At 51.7% G+C, this 13,381-nt stretch overlaps 1 protein-coding gene across 3 annotated transcripts in view; it reads right to left on the bottom strand.

The window, feature by feature from the left end:
• PLXNA2 (plexin A2) overlaps positions 1-13,381 on the bottom strand; it is a 320,304-nt gene that overhangs the window by 102,530 nt on the left and 204,393 nt on the right. For all 3 annotated transcript variants that reach the window (XR_012155790.1, XM_073319575.1, XM_073319576.1), the window contains exons 6-8: positions 5,317-5,440; positions 4,428-4,581; positions 3,015-3,111 (exon numbers count right to left, since the gene is read on the bottom strand). Coding sequence is in view for 2 of the 3 variants with exons in the window: in XM_073319575.1 (XP_073175676.1) it covers positions 3,015-3,111; positions 4,428-4,581; positions 5,317-5,440 (375 nt within the window). In the remaining variant the exon portion in view is untranslated. The remainder of the gene's footprint in view (positions 1-3,014; positions 3,112-4,427; positions 4,582-5,316; positions 5,441-13,381) is intronic.

Below are 13,381 nucleotides of genomic sequence, written 5' to 3'. Positions count from 1 at the left end.
CCGTGAGCTTATTTAATTACTCCTTTATTTGACCCATTTCTGTCTCCATTTCGGTTTGCAGCACTTCTCCCCTCCCACCTTGGACCTGGCCTTTAGCTTTCCGATCTGGGGTAGAAGGGGCTCTCTGCTTGGCTTAGCATGGCTGAGATTACAGGGGAGGGTCATTCTGATGATCAAGCCTAACAGTTTGGTTAGGCGCCTGTCATTGTAATGTGTGGTTTTCTTGCTGCTGCCTCAGCTCCACTCTGTCTCAGCTGGGAAGGGGCAAAGGTTGGACAGGGAGTCGCAGACAAGTGACTTCTTGAAAGCTCATCCACAGTGAGTGCCTCGGCTCTTTCATGAGGAGCGTTTCTCACACAGTCGCTCCCTCACCCCAGCAAAGTCCCCTCAGAAAGCAGTTTCCATTAAAAAAACCCCTTTGCTTCTAAACCAGGAAGCATCCTTGCCCCACAGCATCTGGGAACCTCTCACTCTGAGAAAGGGTTTAGCCCCTCCTGGCTAGAAATGGGCCCCAAACCAGAACCATTCCCCAGCCCTCCCTTGAATTTTGTGGGAGCATTTGGATTAATGGAGCCCAGGTCCAAACCATCCCAGCTTTTAGGCTTGCAAAACAAGAACCCAACTAATGAGGGTTCGCAAAATCACTCCACCCCTACAGACTGCCCCTGTTCAACAATGTACTACACACAGCTGGACGTGCCACTTGTAAGAAACAGCAGAGTTCAGCACACTGCACCTTCCATACCCCAGAGAAGGGAAAGTCATTCCCGACGCTGCTATGCAGCCAGAGGGGGCAGAGGATCCTCCGCTCCCGAGGTTTGGCAATGGGCGCTAAGCCATTTCTAGGTCTGTCTCATCCAGGGGCTAAGGGTTGGCTTTCTCTCTCTCAACTTGATTGGTGAGCTTTCTTCCAGCATGCCTGACTCAGGCCCCTGTGACCTCAGACAGCAGTGCAGGGCAGTGTGGATTTTATGGAAGACATGCTTTTAGCACTTTGCCTTTAAGAATTAGTCACTTATGCCATCTCTGACCCCTGGCGTAATTTCCTGTTGGAAAGGGATGGGGGCAGAGTAGATCTATTGCATCATCTGGTTCAAATCTCCACTCCCAGGTAAGGTTAGGAGGAGCAGGAAGTCCAGCCAGATCTCCTGAAGGGACATCCTTGTTCCAGCCAAACTGGTGGGAATTCAGGGAACAGCAGCAAGACTGAATAAGAGACTTGAAGGATGGATTTACAAGGAGGGGAAGAGAAAGTTATCTAAAATCCATTATGCTTGGCTTAGGGATGAGGAAGTGGGGACATCACTGTCTACAGGAATATGAAAGTACAGGGGTTGTTTGCGGTGGCAGGGGCGGGGGAGAGCATGTGGCATGGATTTGACGATGGGCTATAACTGGGAGTAATGAGACCCATCTATCGAGGGACTCATATGGGCACTATCTCTGTAGTGCCTGAGCTGAAGTTAAAGGCAAAATGTAGGCTGAATGCCAGGAAAATGACATGAAAGCCAAGCCTATTAGACTGTGGAAGAATCTCCCAAAGGAGTGGGAAAAGCCCCATTACCTGGGACTTGAAAACTAGGCTGGACAAAGCAATGCTGAATAGAAAAGGAGACGATCCTGCTTGGACACTCCCTGGCCCCTACCAGCAGGATAAAGCAAGCAGGGCTAACAGAGCATTTCCAGCTCTAATTTCTACAATTCTGGAGCCAGCTGTCCAATCCCTGGCAGTAGGAGCTCCTTCCCCAGCAGAGCGGTTCAGGCCTGCCTTTCATTAGCTGATCTTTGGCACAGTATTCACTGTCTCCCGTGTCCTCCACATGTTTCACTCTGGTTGTGTGAGGTTCGGTTTGTCTGTTCCCACTGAGATATCTATAAACACTTAAGAAATTTTAACAAATGCCAGCCAGCAGCGTTCTGCCTCAAGGGCTTCCGGGGGAAAGGCTGCTGTGGGGAACACGCTGATGCACTGCTCAGCCATCTCAAGAGCAGATTGAGAGCCAAGAGGCACCGTGTCTACAGTCTGCCCTCCCTGAGGCTACTGACAGGGCTCTGCACTCGCCTGCTAGGATCTTTTAATGTGAAGCTGAAAGGAACCCAGAGCTTTGTGAGGCTTCTCTGGCCTGATTTTAGGGGAAGGAGACACAGCAAAGGCGTCATCTCTAGTAGAAACATTTTCTCCATGTGTGTCTGAAAAACAAGCTGAACAGCAAACCCCAGCCTAGTTCCCTTCACTTCACTCCTGTGCTCTCCTGCCACAACCACCCCTGTCCCTTTCCCCACACCTCTTGCTGTCCCAGCCCACTTTGTCTTCCTTTTGAGAGTCTACAACACAACACAGCCCTGCGCTGTCTTAGCCGTTTATGGAGGGAAAGGCCTCTGTCTCTCCTATAGGTACTTGGAGCGGCTTTATGGGGAACTCCCAGGCACTTTCTTCTCTCCCTTCCCCCCAGCTGCCTGTGAGTAAGGATGGAGTTGAGCTCACAGTTGCAGGATCACGCAGCTTGGGGGCACCAGCTGGTCAAGCTTCTTTAAGACACACTCATTCTCTGCTAAGGCAGATAAATCTCGGTGCTCTTGGAAAAGTTTCCACATGATGGGGATCTCTTGGTTTCTCTCTGTCGCTGACGACCCTGAAAGGTCAGATTGCCAGCATCAAGCCAGAACCTCCCCCAGCACACGACTGAAAATCTTATTCCTCTTCTGTTTTAACCCTCAATGCTGCTTCCTACACATTCGGCTGATGTCCATCTTGGTGGTGCAAGAAGGGCTCTAAGGCCATACACAACACACCTCAGAGCAGTTCTGTAATCTGGCATGGCACACTGGGTGTCCTGGGAGGAATCCTGGCTTCCTGGGGTGTGCATCAGCTGTGGCATTCAAGAGGTTAATAAAGAAACCCATTCCACTATGTACTTAGACAGCAGGCTCCATTCCGGGGGGAAGAACCAGGGGCCTGGGTCTGGGATGCTGGTGGGGAGGGAAAGTGGGAAAGGAGGGAGAGGGTGTCTTACAATTGGTGAGCACTGCAGTTATAGAATTTGAACTCCGTGCTGACGAACATCTTGCCTGTCTCCTTGGATTTCAGCTGGAGCTCCAACCCGAACCAATCTGCAAAGAGAGGAGGGGAGGAGGCGTTACACGAGAAATAACGGAGATTGCAATTGGCGAGGTACTGGTTTTCTTTCAAGGCAGGCTTGATGATTTGCTGAGCCCCCCCACTTCTGGTGTGGTGCGGAGAAAATCAAGCACCTCTGGTCCCACTGGTGCACTAGGACACCAGGCTGCACGGGGTCTCTGAAAGCGAAGAGTCTCTGAGCAGCCAATAATCCACACTCTGTGTATCCTCCGGGGACATCAATGGAACATGCCATGCTGTTCCACGGCTAGCCAGTGGAAGCTGCTACAAGAGCATGACACCGCCTCTCCCAGAGCCCCTGGGAAGCTGAGCCAACTGGCTCCATGGACCACCCCCCCCAAGTCAAATCACACCTAATGAGGGGGGAAAACACATTGGAGATTTAGGGTTTGCACGTCACCTTAGGTCACAAGTGAAACGAGTGTGGCGGTCTCATCACATTCCCTAGAGGAGGTTCAGCATAAACTCACAACAGGACTGGGGATAATTCACAGTCTATCCTGAAATGCAGCCCAGGAGGGGGTGTTGCAGGCAAGGATGGAGGGCACTAACAGAGCTAAGTAAGACGCTCACCACTGGAATAATCAAGAATAAACTGCACTGGCTGAGCTGTGCGAGGGAGGTTTGCTCTGCACTTTCCTAGCTCTCTCCAAACCCCTAACTTTCATGAGCACTCAAATTCAGCATAACATTTTACATATACGAAAATATCAGCAGGAAAGCACAGATGACACCTGGAAGCACGCCACGGAGAAAATGAGTTTAAAACAAGTAGCATTCTGGTTCTGGTGAGGGGGGTAGTGGGGAGAGGAGGAATATGACAGCAGTGACATTAATGAAGAAATAACCCAAAGATCAAAACCAAAAAATAGAAACCTCATCCACCTACTCCCAGCAACTGAGTCAGGCCTGAGTGCAGCAACCCCCACACTTTCACCTCCCACATCTGCCTAGCATGAAGGGTGAGTTCCCTGGTGAGATGAGAGACAAGAGGGTAGCTGGCTTGAAGATTCACCAGTTATTGGGGTTTCTTGGGTACAGCCTATATCCTGAGGATCTGGATTGTTACTGAATAGCCACCTCTGACCCCCTTCCTGGATGATTTGTCATCCCGCACAGCATCAGCGGGGTTCAGGCAGGATTGATATACATCTGTGGTCTGCTCTGCTCTGCCAGGCAGCTAGATCTAGACCTGCTTAGCACTCGCTGGCTCCTCTCCCCCATAAGGTGAATTCACAGGTGAAACACAAGGCCACCGGGCAATACTGCAATAATTAAATCAGCTCACCTTGGTCCACAGGTATGGCGGGGACATCTTTAGGGGCTGGTGAAATGCAGACAACCTGGCTGCCAGAAACTTGGCCTTCCACCTCAGTGAGGTTTCCAAACAAACAGGTGATTCCAGCTGACAGGTCTGGAGCATCACTCACCAGCAGGCTGAGCTGGAACAAGGGAAAAGGAAAGAAAAAAAATACAATCAAGATCCCATTAGGGGTCAGAACTACCCAGAGTTTCCTTTAGATTTTCAGCACCTGCTGCTTCTCTGTGGAGCGTCAACCCTACACAGAGAAAAAGAGCAGATGCATAGCACCCAGCCACTCCTTTCACTGTAACCAGAGGAGGAAAGGTGGACAGTGTTGCAATTTTTTCTCCACTGACCTATGATGGTCAGACAGTCCCCTCTAGCCAGTCCCTGGGAAAAGGGTGGTAGGTGTTCTGGGAACAGCCAGCTGCTGGGCAATGCCTGTCCCAGTGCAGCACCTGGAACAGAATAGGTGGGGAGGGTGTGCAGCTGCTTAGAAAGGAATAGCTGGGAGCCTATAGGCAGCTAGATCCTCCCAGAGGGACAAGTAATGGCTGGGAAAACAGAAACTTTTCCTTCAATGTTTAATGGAGGTTGGCAGTTGCTCAGTGAAAATGTGGGCACTGGGGTTGGATTTGGGAATATGGGTGTCTGTGTGACCTCTGGCTCCTAAGGGATTGGAATATCCCTTCCCTTACCAACCCCTTCATGAACCTGAACTCCATGTTCATGGGAAAGTATCTGTAGAGAAAAAAATGGCTCTGTCACCATGAATCTGAGCCTGCGTGTCTGGAGCACTGTCTGTCACAACTGAGCTACCCTTGCCCATGGGACTGAGGGCCTGCGCACAGAATCGCCTGCCACCTGTACCTACCGGAAGGCTGTGCTCAGACACAGAGATGCTGCTGGGCTGCACAGTGACACTCATACACTGGTTGATGCTGGCTGCAAATCGGTACGGCTCATCTGCTCGCTCGCACTTGTCCTTCCGGGAGCACCTGATATACACACAAGCGTCAGTGCAAAGGGACACCTGATGAACTTATCTCTGTCTGTCAAACAGCAGGGGGTGCCACTGCTGGTCAGGACCATGGTGCATCAGCAGAGTGGTGGGAGGGAAGCCCAGCAATGGCTGGATAAGTGCAGCAACAGGGGGTAATAATGACCAGGACCAAGGTGCAGCGACAGAGCTCTGCGCACAGATTCCAGGGCCAGTATAGCAGGTGCAGAGGCTGCAGATCAGAAAAGAAATGCACTAGCAGAGACATCTGGGGTACGGGGGAGAAAAGAGCCCTGGGATGAAAACACCACTGGGTGCTGCTAGGAGACATGCACAGTCCTACCCAAACTGTGCCTGATTGTAGAGGTGTTGAGCACCCACAGACTTCAGGTGGATCTGTGGGAACTCAGCATTTCTGAAAACCAGACCCACTATATCTGGCTCAGATCAGCACTATGAGTGCCCCATTTCTGTCAGCAACAAACTCACAATCCACATGCTACCTTAAATAAAAAGCAATAAAAGACATTAACAAGACAGCATGTGCACATTAATTAAAAGGAAAACACGCGGCTAATAAATCTTCTCTTACAAAGCCATGGGTCTTGAAGTGCTGGAAGCTGTAATTTCTTATCCCAAGGCTGGAGACACTAGAGTTAAGTTCAGTTGTCATGCCCGAATCTCCCTGACTCTCCCCACCCTCCTTCCTCCTCGCAAAGAACCCATTAAGTGTGCCAAGCTGAATGATGAGTGCTGCTCCTGGAGTGTACAGTGTTCTGTGCTCATCGCCAAAGCCATTTCACTGAGTAGAACCTCAGTGTGGACTGAAATTCTGATTCACAATCAGAGCTGCTCTCCGAATCCGGAGAGGTGAAGTAATGAGGGCTAATCAGTTCCCACCTCAGGACTCTGCCCCATGACTGGAAATTAAGGAGCCTTTCAACAAAACAGAGGGCTGAAAATGCTACCGCGCAGTATGTGGAGTCAAGCTGTGACACTCCCTGCAGGCAGGCAGGATATTGTAAAGCACGTTTATTACAGCAGTGCTTAGGGACCAATCCAGATTGGGGCCCCATTGTGCTAGGCACTGTACAAACACAGAAGAGTCAAAGGCTGCGGCTGGATTTTTAAAAGAGCTGCATAACTTTATGACCATCCGTATAATTGCAGTTACATAAGCTAATATAAAGGGGGCCAACGACAGCCAACTGTGGTGATGTGGACACCTGTCCACTAGGAACCGGATAGAGACTCTCCAACTTATTTTACACAGAGCAATGACCATTAAAGTAAGCATTACCAGCTGTCCCTGCATAGTGGTATCAGAGTAGTACACTGCTTTTCTATCCCATGGTACACAGGGAAAGCAGAGTCTTTCAGATTCCACTATACAGCCGTGGCTGGCATATGTTGAATTTTATTGGTGTCAATGAACAGTCATCAAATGATATCAACTTTCACTTACTGTTAACCTCCAAATGCCATTACCAGTCGCCTGAGACCCCCGCACCCATTTGAATGTATTTGTTACTTTACGCAGTAAAGTGCTGTTCTCCCACGTAGGACTGGTCAGTGGAACGAATACTCAACACAAAGTCAGGTTTTGCTCTTTTGTTTTCCTTGTGGCAGGGCTGGATGCGATCTTAGGTAAACATCTACATTAGCAGACACACTGACTGCTCCACAAAGAGTCTTAATCTCCCCGTGCCAAACCTCTCCTAAATGAGGTGACAAGAGCCTTGCAAAATTGAGACTCAAACAAAAAAAGGGAGCCATCTTCATTACTGAAAGGCTGTTTGCTTCTGAATAAGAAAAGCACTAAGAGGTGACCACTTTCCCTTTCCATACCGGGCAATTGATGTAGCTGTCCTCCTCACCTTCCCCGCTTTCCCTTTTTTTGAATAGAATAAGGGCATAGGCGGCAAGTTATATCTCCAAGTGGTGCCTTGGCACCAGCAATATTCAGAGCCCAGGGGCCCAGCTCCACCAATACTTGGGGCTGGGTGTCCCCCTGGCCCACCTACTGCCTCCCCCGCGCCTCCTACGAGTGCCCCCCAGCCCCCTCTTGCTGCCTCCCAGGGTCCTGGAGCAGAGCATCCCTGGCAGCCTCTTCCGAGCAGCTCCCTGCTGCCTCCCTGCAGCAACTGCTGCCGCAGAGTCCTTGTGCCCCCATCTCAACAGCCAGGGCAGACTGACTGAGCCTCTGCCCTTCCCCCTCAGACCCTGCCCTTCCCCGGCGGGACCCTCCACCCGCACAGGGGGCCCCCACCCGCAGTCACTGCTCCTGCCCCACGCTGGGCAAGGGGCAGCCCCATCCCTCGCCCCCAGTGAGGCTACAGGCAGGGGTAACAGCAGGGGAGGAGGCGCACGCAGCTCCCCCCAGCACCCACCACGGGGGAGGTGAGGGAGATTCCTGGACCTGAGAGGGGCCCTCGGAGCACATGCAGGGACAGTGGTGGGGGTCAGTGTGCTGCTGGGGGGGGGCGGGAAAGGGGGGCTCCTCCCCCAGAGCTCGCTGCTGCCAGCAGGGAAAGGGCTGGGGGTAGTTTTCCTCTCTGGCCCCTGTCCCGGAGCAGCCTGTCTGCACCCCAAACTCATCTCCAGCCCTGCCCCACCCCAGAGCCCACACCCCAATCCACAGCTTTCACCCCCCCACCGCACCCTCAACCCTAGCCCTGAGCCTCTCCAACACCCCAAACACCTGAACCCCAGTCCCAGCCAGAGCCCTCACCCCCCTGCACCCCAACACCCTGCCTTAGCCCTGAGCCCCCTCCAACACCACGCACCCCTCATCCCCCCACACCCCAACCCTTTGTCCCAGCCCTGAGCCCCCTCCAACACCACAAACCCCTCATCTCCAGCCCCAGCCAGAGCCCTCATCCCCCCACACCCTAACCCTCTGCCCCAGCCCCTCCAGCACCCCAAACACCTTATCCCCAGTCCCAGTGAGAGCCCTCATTCCCTTGCACTCCAACCCTCTGCCCCAGCTCTGAGCCTCTAACACCCCAAAGCCCCCAGCCCCAGACAGAGCCCTCAACCCCCACACTCCTACTCTCATCCTGAGCCCCTCCCACACCCCAAACCCCTCACCCCCACACCCCTACTCTCGCCCTGAGCCCCACCCACACCCCAAACTGCTCATCTGCAGCCACAGCCCTCACCCCACTGCCCTCACCTCTGCACCCCCTCCCACCCCCAAACCCCCTCCGAGAGCCTGCACCCTGCACCCCAGACCTCCTCCCCAACCCAAACTCCCTTCCAGAGCCTTGGGTAGGTGGGGGGCGGAGTTTGGGCGGGGGCAGGTTCTGGGCACCACCGAAATTTCTACAAACCTGTCACCCCTGAATAATGGATCTAAATATGAATGCTGCTAAAGAAAAGAATTATTGAGGTTTAAGTGAATCTGGAAGATAGCTTTAAAGTGAGCTCTTGACTGGAGCCTTTATCTCACTGACTCACTGGAAAGGCTCTTTTTTATCCTACTATTTATGGCAACAGCCCTAACAGAGATAAATAGGTCTGTAGACAATAACATACTTGCAGAGAGCAGCATATAGAGTGAGCCTTGCAGGCTGCAAATTCCAGTGGACCAAGGATACTCAATCTCCTTGAGGCCTCTGCCTACCTCCCAAAGAGCAGAACTGCTGGAGGAGGAGTAGTAAAAATTAACCTCTCTGTCTTGATTATGAAGTAAAAGAGAATGAATGGAGATCACACCCCAAGCTGGATCTTGGGAATACTGTACATGAGGCAGGTTGCTCATTCTTTTGGATGGCGGTGAACCAAGGAATCCAGGAAAAGGAAACATACCCTTCCCTTGGCCATTTCTTGTAAAGATTTTTGGAATCTCATGCTATGTCCCGGACTCCTGGAAGGCTTCTTAAATCAAGGTGCAACATAGTGTGTGCTGTGTCCTTCTCCAGTGGGAAGTCCCCTACCCTGCTACTGCTACCAGCTAATGGATTTACTCCCTTAGATCAAATGTTAGTGGCTTGTGCCACGGTGCTGAAAATCTGTCCATAGAAAAATTACCACCACAATTAATGGGCAGCCTAAAAGGTCTTCAGGCCAGAGGTTGTCTTCCTGTTCAGCCCTGCAGGGCCTACCCAGCAAGGGGCAGTCTGCAGTGGCAAGTCTTAGAGACCTGGTCTACAGACTCGAGCACATGCTGTGGCGCTCCTCATAGCTGCACAGATGTTCGGGCTTGGGTTGGAGCTCAGACTCTGAAGTCTAAGAGAGGGGGGTAGCCTGAGCCACAATATCTATCTACCCAGCTGTTTTTGGCACTGCAGCATGAGTCCTGTGAGCCTGAGTCTGACAACCTGGGCTCTGAGACTGTTGCTGTGGGCTGCACAGATGTACCCTGACACTGTAATGAACAATAGGTAAAGGGGAAAACCTGCATTGAAATACTTGCTTATGAACTACAGTGTGAAATCAGACTCAGCTAATCCCCAGTACGCCTCCACTGTATATTGGCCCAGACCACAGTCTCGTCTATTCCAATATTAAGTTCCATGTCTACCCCTTGCTTCTTCCATCCCTACCCCAACCTGCCTCCCAACACCTCTGCTAGGGATTAAGTGTATGCAGAAGATGTTAGTTCAGCTCATTTCACCGTTTTGGCTTTGATTTTTGTTCCTCTGTCTCACAGGCTTGTTGAGGTGAATGTATGTAAAGGCACCTCACCTAACACAGGGTTGCTCTTTGTCCTTCTCTAATAACTAGATGGACTATAGAGATTTGTTGTTCTGCTGCTGTGTGTAGCCTAATAGATCTGGCCCTTTAGCCCAAACACAAGCAGCTCCTGCTTTGAGATTCAGAGATCGTGAGTTTAATCCCCACAGATGATTTAACTAGGGGCATCATTACACTTAGATTATAAATTTATGCGTACACAGTGCCAATTACAAAGGGGCCCCAGTCCCTGACTGGGACCTCTAGGCACAACTGGAAGAGAAATATTAAATAATAATAATAATAATAATAACACTACGCTGTAGTCACTCAGAATTTGAAGACAGCAGCAGGGATAGAACTCAGATCCTCCTGGTCACTTACAGTTTTATGGCACCAGTGGATACAACTGAGATCCTCCTGCTCTAAAAGGGGCAGTTCAGAGCCTATGACACACAGTCCTGATTCCATCCAGCAGAGGTCAGCGGTGTGTCTGTCTGTCTGTCTGACTCGCACACCAGTTCATGACCACTGTTATGATTTCAAGATCCAAAAGCTTTAGTTGCCTTGGTAGTCACTCAGAAATTTCTGGCTAAGCATCCACAAGTTCAGATGCTGATCCGAGCATCCCGAGTCTGCAAAACTGTCCCTAAATCCCACATGGATAAACTGTTTCACAGGCTCCCCAGCTCACCTTCCCTGCTTCTGGCTGGACCAGAAATACAGCGTTATGACAAAGAATGTCCGCAGTTGTTTTGATATTTCTCTCACCATCCAGGACCCAGAAGTGCAGAAGCAGACTCAAAACAGACAAAAGGTGGGAAAAGCAGTTTGGTTTGAATCCTGGGCTAAGGCTCTCGGTTGGGTCTTACTGTATCTGAACTGGCTCAGGGATCCCTGATGGTCACTTTACCGTCACAAGGCCTTTGCCCCCTCCGCCCTCCCACACTCTGCCTTTCAGTTTCAATTTCCTCAGCCCCCTAAACCCTCTCTTTTGTGTCTCTTTTTGTCAGCCCTCTGTGAATGCAGCATGAACAGCACATCCTGACCTGAGACCTCCCCACCAAACACAGAAGCAGCTGGCCCATCTGGCAGGAGTGAAATGTAAAAATTAGAGGCGAGAGATGACAAATGAAATACAAACACGCCAGCATTGGGGGCTTCCAAACAAATATGACAGCGGCTTCAGTAACAGCAAGATAAACTAAATTATTTACAGCTTCAGACCGGGGCTAAAAAATGATCATTACTCTGCAAAGGCAGTGGGAAGGCAGAGAAACTCCAAGAAAGGGTAGAAAAATACCAGCAGGAAAGAAGGTGCTGTAGTGGCCTGTGTACTGCAGGCTGTTGGCCAGATTTAGCCCTCTACCTCATTACATGGTCTGGCTCCCCCAACCTTCCTGCTGTGCTCCCCTTTTATCTGAGCTCTGTATGCGCAACACTCCACGCCCCTGGCCTGACTTCTCTTCCGACAAGTTATCAGTCCCTATGTGGGGCAAGGGAAAGTCATTTAACGGTTAAAGGAGGGGACTGGGAGCACGAACTCCTGGGTTTTGCCTGCCCCACTACTGACGCTTTGTGTGACCTTGAGCAAGTCATCATCGTCATCATTTGTATTCAGTAGCACCTGGAGGCTCAAACCGAGATCAAGGTCCCATTGTGCGAGGTACTGTACATGCACTGAGAGACAGTCCCAAAATGCTTACAATCGACACAGTCATGACAGCCACAGGGCGTCAGAAACAAAGTCTCTTAATCTCTTCATGCCCTAGTTTTCTTCTCTGCAAAATGAGGATAACCATCCTCACCTTCCCCTTCCAGGGGAGTTGTGAGACTTAATTAATTAGTATTAGCAAAGGGCATAGTGATCCTTTCACCTTCCAGCTCTAATCACCAGACAAAGTGAGACTTGTAGTGGGAGGGTATAAACAAAAAGAGCCATAGCTTAAGCAGCAACTAGATGGAGAACAACCTGACTGGGAAGTCCGCCTGTTTATTAAGGTCCCCCGCAACACTTCCTGGTCCTGTCTGGTAACTGTGGAGCACCCAGAAGGCTATAGCCATTCCATAGGACCGAGACCGATTTCAAAGATTTGTAGGTCCTGTGATATCGCCATCAATGGACAGAGTCAATGAGGGGTTGGGTAGTCTGGTCTCAAAGGGAGAAGCAATGAAGGAGGAGGAAATAGACAAGCTAGTTAGGTAGGTAGCAGGGCCAAGCTCTAGGCACCAGCAAAACAAGCAGGTGCTTGGGGTGGCACATTTCTAGGGGTGGCATTCTGGCGCCGGCCATCCTGCCCCTAGAAACGTGCCCCTGCTGCCCCAGCTCGCCTCCGCTCCGCCTGCTCCTCTGAGCGTGCCGCCGCCGCTCCGCTTCTCCCCCCTCCCTCCCAGGCTGGCCGCGCACCAAACAGCTGTTTTGCGTGGCCAGCCTGGGAGGAAGGGAGGAGAAGCCGAGCGGCGGCGCGCACGGGGGAGGCAGCAGTGGTGGAGTGGAGGTGAGCTGGGGCGGGGAGCGGTTCCTCTACACCCCCCGTTACTTCCTGCGCTCCCCCCGCCACCCTCGCTCCCCTCCACTCCGCCTGCTCCCCTGAACGCGCTGCCTCTCCCTCGCCTGAGAGGGACGGGGGAGAAGCAGAGCGTTCAGGGGAGCAGGCGGAGCGGAGGGGAGCTAGCATGCCCGGGGGAGGAGGCAGGGCCAGAGATTTGGGGAAGGGCCGGGGCCGGGCACGAAAAAAAGTGGGGCAGCAAAAACCCTAGAGCCGGCCCTGGTAGGTAGCAGCAAGGCAGCAGAGCATCATGTCCTGTGACTACTGGTTATTCTCTGAAAGTTTCCCAGAATGCGGCGACTGTAATTCAACACACGGTTCCCCAAGCTGTGGGAGTGCAGATAGACCCCCGTGCATACAGGTCTCTAATCCAGCCCAGATTTTGTGTAGAAGCCTTTACAGCACTCCTTCTCGCGCCCTCCTAACACCTGCTGCTTCGGCATGTGGCCAAGTGCTATTGTGTGGGTCCCTGAACTCTGTCCCTCTGCCTCCGCCCCAATTTCCACTCATTTAATGGGAATGCTTTGGTGGCTGGCACAGAGCCAAAGGGCTTTCGATTCCTTTCTACCAGTGTGCTCCAGGTTTGTCCCCCTTCCGCTTTAGCAAGTGAACCCTATTGCCACAGACAAAGTGCAGAAACACCGCCTGAATTCAGAGACCCCGTTTCCTGAAGCTCCCTGGAAAAATCTTTAATTCCTTTGTCTCCACTGACA

The sequence above is a fragment of the Lepidochelys kempii genome, chromosome 21, assembly GCF_965140265.1.
Source record: "Lepidochelys kempii isolate rLepKem1 chromosome 21, rLepKem1.hap2, whole genome shotgun sequence".
Lineage (NCBI taxonomy): Eukaryota > Metazoa > Chordata > Testudines > Cheloniidae > Lepidochelys > Lepidochelys kempii.
The sequence above is the reverse complement of the archived record's forward strand: the minus strand, read 5'-3'. Positions and strand labels throughout refer to the sequence as shown.